Genomic DNA, 6,724 nt, shown 5'->3' with positions numbered 1-6,724 from the left:
TATTTTGCTATACATTACTTTATAACATAAAAATTAATATAAAAAATTCCACCACCTCAACTTACCTGAAATTTGGCACAGAGTTAGAACAATACCAGTCCCAAAATATTTGTGAATCAGGAAAATCCATAGTCCTGAGTTTAGAAAATATATATTTCATTTAAAACCACATATTTTCAAAATCTGCCCTTGGAGCGCCAAATTAACATAAACTCAAATAACTGAATATATCTTCAATTATTTGAAGATATCATCAATTCATTTGATGCGCGCAACGATTTAATTAAAGATCTCTTCAAATAATTAATGATATCTTCAATTCTGAATTATTGCGCGCATTAATTGAATTGATGATATCATTGATTCTTCGGCTGAATTGATGCGCGCTTTAATTGAATTAATGATCTCTTCAAATGAATTAATGATATCAACAATTGAATTGATGCGCGCTGCAATTCAACTGAAAAGAGCAACAATTGATATAATGCACGCATTAAATCAATTGATGAGAGCAATAATTGAATTGATGCGCGCATTAATTCATTTGATGAGAGCAATAATTAATTTAATGCTCGCAAAAATTCAATTATTGCTCTCTTCAATTGAATTAATGATATCTTTAATTCATTTGAAGAGAGCAATAATTCTTTGAGAGAGAGCAACTATATGATTAAAGATATCTTCAATTCAACATATCCACAATTGAATTAATGATCTCTTTAATTGAATTGTTGCCCTCTTTAAAAGAATTGATGCGCGTATTAATTCCCTATACAAAAGCATTGTAAATAATTAAAGATATCTTCAATTGAATTAAAGAGATCATCAAATTATTTATACCGAGCTCTAAATTAATATTGCGAGCAATATTTCTACGAAATTGATGCTCTCATCAATTGTATTGAAGAGAGCAATAATTGAATTAATGTAAGGAAATAACAAAAATGAATGGGAGACAATGTCTTGAAACTTTTCACTATGCTGAAATGTAAACTTTAAATGACGTTGTTAAACACAATGGTTACTATGATAATTTGGTCACATCCGGAACCAAATCCCTGTCCTTGGATCATGAAATTTAACATTCTGATTAAAAGACACCTGCTCCTTGTAAATATCTATTTCATCTGAATTTAGTATCAATAGCATTAAAGACGATTTCATTGACATGTTTTACACATACATGTTATCACTATATACCCAGTTTAGCCCCCACCCTGGAGTCAGAAACTATATCCTCAAAATCATGAAATTTACAATTTTGGTAAAGGCCTCCCTGCTCTACTTGACTATGCAATTATTTTTTTTCCTTACAGATATGATGTTGTAGAAAAGAATATTTTAGCAATTGGTCAAGTTTTGGCAGTGCTTGAAAAATCGAAAACAATAGGCCTAGTGATAGTAGTTTTTGGTTGAACGTGTCATCACACAACGGACGCTGATCAATTACGATAGAAATGGATGGAAACTTTCAAACCTATCATCATTCACAACAACTAATATCTAATAAATAATTTACCACTGTGTTCTAGTTTAATAGCGTATGAAACATTTTAAGAATACAACTATAAAATCAAACAAGTCGATAGTTTGATACATAGATCTACATGTATGTCAAGCAAGAAAGGATGACCTTGAAAACGGATGTTCCGTGTCACAGTAAGTGTGGCACGCTAAAGAACCCTCAATGTTTAATGGCCGTAAGCGCCAAGCATAGGCCTAAATTTGCCCCTCGCCGGTATTGGTGACGTCTCCATGAAAGTGAAAAGTTGTCGAGAGGGACGTTAAATAAGATACAATCAATCATTTCACCACCTTACCAGAAATTATTTAGATGTATACATAAACATGACAAACAAGTTAATTTAATCAATGGTAGATCATCTCCACCCCTGAAGTTGACTGTTAGATCTACTATAATTTGTTGTAAATCAACTGCAGCCTTAGTGTTACATACATGCACGTCTGTAGCAGTCGGATAAGGAACACGTAGACATAAATAGTCAAATTAAGTTTCCGAGTACGTTCGTATATATTAGCTAAGATCTCGGTATAGTTCCTTGTGTAACGTGTGTCCAGCCGAGCGGTGACTATTTATCTGTGGACACGTACCCGGTTATACCCGGGATTCTGCAGTGCATATGATTTACAGGAATGCCTGCTGTCTACAAGGCAAGAACGAACTTATTCAATATATTTACGATGATTGTTTCAGCCAATTTACCTAATCAATATATTTACTACGATTCGTATTTCAAAATCAAGATGTAATTCAACAAGGATTTAACCTAACCCTTTACTTTCCTAAATCCAATGTCCCCGGACAATTGGCCCTTACCAATGGTTCAGACTACCAACCTGAGGTTTCTTACCAGCTGATGTCTCCAGCTCACTTTGACACTGGGGTACAAACTTATTCAGCCTTTATTGCCAAATGTCAAAGCTACGATGATTGATCAACTAGCCAGCCTACAATATAAGGCTTATTCAGTCCTAACGTAGCCAGCCTACAATATAAGGCTTATCCAGTCCTAACGTAGCCAGCCTACAATATAAGGCTTATCCAGCCCTAACGTAGCCAGCCTACAATATAAGGCTTATTCAGTCCTAACGTAGCCTTTTACTTACAAAGGATCGGCTTATTCAGCTTCTCGGTTGCTTACTTCTCTGCACAGCTGCGGAGATAAGACTGACTGATCTGCGGTCGACCGCTGCATATATAGCATTGGCCCACTCTATTTCACTGTAGGGAAAACAGATTATCACCATGGCAAAACCCCATACCACCCGATTTTCTTTGATTGTTATAACCTGAATCATCACATCACCCACCCCTTAAGTCATACGTCCCGTATGAAAGCAACAAAGAGTAACAGTTTGTTTTTCTGTACTTATCATTGGTACAAAATTAAATAGGGACACAGGAATATCTTTCTATATGTCAAGTTTGCGCATTCTCAATAATTTACACAGCTCATGATTTACAATAATTTCTTTTTTTCAATCTTTTTGATCTTCCCCGACCTTCTTCAACCCATCTGGTGACTATCTTCACACTTTCTGTGAAGTAAACGGGGTCAGTCTGACGCTCTTTGTGTTGAACTGATGGTTTCTCCGCTATGGGTTCACAAGACACAGCGTCTACAACAGCAGCAGCTTGGCAGGGACAAAACAGGGATGGACCTAGTTGGTTTCTGGAAGAGTCTACCTTCTTCAATCTGCGAATCACCATTACTCGGAGGTGTCTTCTTACTCTTTTCTTCACCCATGTCTCCATTGTCACTCTCACTATCACTTATATCTTCGGGAAGCACTCCTTGAAGATCTCCAGGATCCTGTCTGACCCAAGATTCTGTATCAGACTCGTGACTTTCACAGGGAGCTTTACTTCGAACTGCTCCTACCTCACTACCATTGTCTTCACCAATATCATGCTGTCTCTTGAGATGTCTTCTCAGATTCTTGGGAGTCGTAGAGCTGAAATTGCAGTTTATGCAGAATAGAAGTCCCTTACTACATTCAGCAATGTGTTTTGCTAATTCTTCATCTCTAATAAACCGGTAATAACAGAATGGACATTTTCTGCCCTTGTTTACAGTAATCTTTGTCTTTGGCATCGTAACCTAATCAAAATACAAAACAGATGTTATACTACCTGTCTAACAATCAAAAACACTAATCTAACTATACAAAATTATTTATTTCCAAAGCAAGAGCTTAATCTCTTATATAGTCTGACATCCACCTTGGAGGACGTATTTCCCTTTTAATAGGGTCTAGTGATCGCATGCCATTTGGACCCTTTGGTTCCAAATTTGACTCTGACATTTCGTCATCTACCTGCTGATCCGCACTCTCAAAGTAATCTTTTACATCAGATACCTTACATTCAAAGGTATCTTTCAGACAACCTTTATCAACTAATTCATCTAGTCCACTGGATTTATTTCTTCCCTTAAAAGCTGGGAATGTTTGAGTCTGATCCTATCTACGTGGACAACTTGTTCTCTATCATTTTGTCCACAATCCACCCTATAGTTTAATTCTGAACATTTGCCCAAGATCTTGTACGGACCATGCCAGATTGAGGAAAATTTTTGCGGATCTTCCAATCTTCCTAACCGGAAAGTATACAAAAACGATATCACCAGGATCAAACTTTTCAAAGCTAAGCTTTCGATCATGATATGTCTTTTGACGACACATAGTTTGCTTTGTGTTTTCTCGTACAATTTTGAGAGCTTTTTCTAGGCGTTCCTGTAACTCCCAAACCCATTGGTTTTGAGGAGTGACTTTCAACTCTCCCGGTAATTCGTACATGAGATCCAGGGGTGTAGATGTCTCTCTACCTAACATTAGAAAGTTAGGGGTACAGCCAGTGGTCTTGTGAACTGCTGATCGATAGGCCTGCATTACATGTGGGAGAAATTCATCCCAATTTGTTTGATGATCGTTCACGTATGCACTAAGCATAGTGGCAAGGGTTTCATTAAACCGCTCTACCATCCCGTCGGTTTGTGGGTGGTAAGGTGATGTTCTGGTTTTCTCAATATGTAAAAGGGCACAAGGTTCTTTGAACAAATGGCTTTCATATTGTCTGCCCTGGTCCGAATGAAGTATTCTAGACAATCCAAATTTTGCAAAGACTTCCTCCACCAATATTTTAGCAACAGGTTGGGCCTCCATGTTGGGCGTGGCGAAACTCTCCGTCCACTTGGTAAAGTAGTCGTACACTACCAATATACACGTATACCGATTACCCTGATCCGTCCTTGGCAATTCTCCTAAAATACCAGTGGCCACTCTTTCCATGGGGATTCCAGATTCAACCACCTTCATTGGAGCTCTATTTGTGACATTTGGACTTTTTCTTTTAGAACATTTTCACATCCTGCAACGTATGTTCTCAAATCCTTCCTGCACCCAGGCCAATAATATTTGCTTCGCACTCTTTCTTGTGTCTTTTTATGACCTAGATGTCCAGCCCCTTTAAAATCATGACAAAAATGGAGTACTTTTCACCTTTCACTCGTTGGTATAACAGCCTGAAAGATGGGATTTCCCTTTCCCGCTACCCATCTCCTGCAAAGTAATCCATCCATAATGAGTAACATGTCCCATTGTCCCGCAATGTCCCTGACAAAAATACCTTTTGCAGTTCTTCTGGTTTTGTTTTCTTGAATACTTTTAAGAGACGAATCATCTGGTAATGCTAAAATCTCTTTTCCCCCTTTCTTACAAGAATGTAGTATAGTATGTGACATGTCTTCATAGGTTTCGTCTGGACGTGTATAGATAATAATCAAATAAGGTCCGTGGATGACCCAAATACAAAATGATGAACATTTATGTTAACTTCTTGACGTAAACCCGATAATTTATATGCCAATAAAACCAGAGCCTTCACCCACGAGAAACAGGACATCAATACCCCATACGCAACATCTAATTTTGAAGATTTAGTTTTTACTGAACGTATTTTCGACCTCAGATGACGAAGAACACGTGTTTTCGTAACATTTTCAAAGTTTGGTTTAGGACTGTTATTGTAAAATCTCGACGCAAATCGGGTGTTTTTTGAGCCGGACTCTCAATGTTTGCAAAAACTGCGAGGCATTTATCTACTTTGTCGTTAGTTTAAGAAACCCTTATTATGCCTTCCTCCCGTGCAGTAATAGATTTAATCAGACAATGGATCCTTTTTTGTGAAAATTGAAAATGAACTCACCTTGTCAGCTGCCAAAGCGGTGAAAAATCAACACCCCGGTCTCCGCATAGTTAACACCCTCAATGTTCCGTTGGACGCGGTGATTGAGATTAGGTTACCTTATCCCGTTATTTAAGTTAGCAAGTACCGCTTAACTTTTTGTTGTATCTTTTTTTTTTTATAAATTTGCATTTCCATTGATGCCCAGACTGTTACCTTAATACCGAAAGTTCAGATGAGCTTATCTGATCACCTTTTGTCTGTCCATCTTTAATCCCCTCACCATTTTCATCTTCTTAAAACCCAGTGGGCCAATTTCAATCAAACTTGGTACATTTGAAATTCACATGAAAGCGTCCTAACATAGTGCAGATTCAAATTTCTTAAAATCATGGCCCCGGGGTAGGATGGAGCCACAATAGGGGATCAAAATTTTACATGCGAATATATGACGAAAATCTATTAAAAAACAAAACAAAAACAAGAACAAAAAAACACTTTCTGACAAAGGGTAGATCCAAATCATGGTTCCCAGGGTAGAGTGGGACCACAATAGAGGATCAAATTTTTATATCCTGAAATATAGGAAAAATCTTTTAAAATTTCTCTTCAACTATTTAAGCTAGGGCTTTCATATCTTGAATATACATTCTTTACGAAAATACCTTCCATGTGATGCAATGGTGTGTGACCTTGTCCTGGGAATTTGACCTCCTTTTAATAAAAATCTGACCTATACAATATATCCCGAACTATTTAAGGCAGATATCTTGTACATATACATTGTTTCTTATGACAAGACATTTCATATCATGATCTTTGACCTTATCAGGGGGGGGGGGGGGGGGGGGGGGGGGGGGGGATTTTGACAAACTTGAATCTGCACTATGTCAGGAAGTTTTCGAGAGAAATTCAACTTCTCTGATCCAGTGGCTCTTATTGATTTTTTCCCTATATATTGGTATGTAAAACTTTGATCCCCTATTGTGGTCCCACCTTAACTTGTGTGTGTGTGTG

At 37.5% G+C, this 6,724-nt stretch overlaps 1 protein-coding gene across 1 annotated transcript; it reads right to left on the bottom strand.

Moving 5' to 3' along the window:
• Positions 1-3,125: 3,125 nt before the first annotated feature.
• Positions 3,126-4,839, bottom strand: LOC130047998 (uncharacterized protein K02A2.6-like). The gene is made up of 2 exons (XM_056143938.1): positions 4,231-4,839; positions 3,126-3,623 (listed from the first exon to the last, which is right to left on the bottom strand). The coding sequence occupies exons 1-2, from the start codon at positions 4,837-4,839 to the stop codon at positions 3,126-3,128; spliced, it is 1,107 nt and encodes a 368-aa protein (XP_055999913.1).
• Positions 4,840-6,724: the final 1,885 nt, after the last annotated feature.

The sequence above is a fragment of the Ostrea edulis genome, chromosome 1 (assembly GCF_947568905.1).
Source record: "Ostrea edulis chromosome 1, xbOstEdul1.1, whole genome shotgun sequence".
NCBI lineage: Eukaryota > Metazoa > Mollusca > Bivalvia > Ostreida > Ostreidae > Ostrea > Ostrea edulis.
The sequence above is the reverse complement of the archived record's forward strand: the minus strand, read 5'-3'. Positions and strand labels throughout refer to the sequence as shown.

What these genes read in the sequence shown, in the direction of transcription:
- LOC130047998 (XM_056143938.1), bottom strand. Translation starts at nt 4,839, where the DNA reads ATGAAGGTGGTTGAATCTGGAATCCCCATGGAAAGAGTGGCCACTGGT. An exon ending in TAGAAAAAGCTCTCAAAATT is followed by an intron (nt 3,624 to 4,230) that starts GTACGAGAAAAC and finishes TATTTTGATTAG; the next exon opens with GTTACGATGCCAAAGACAAA.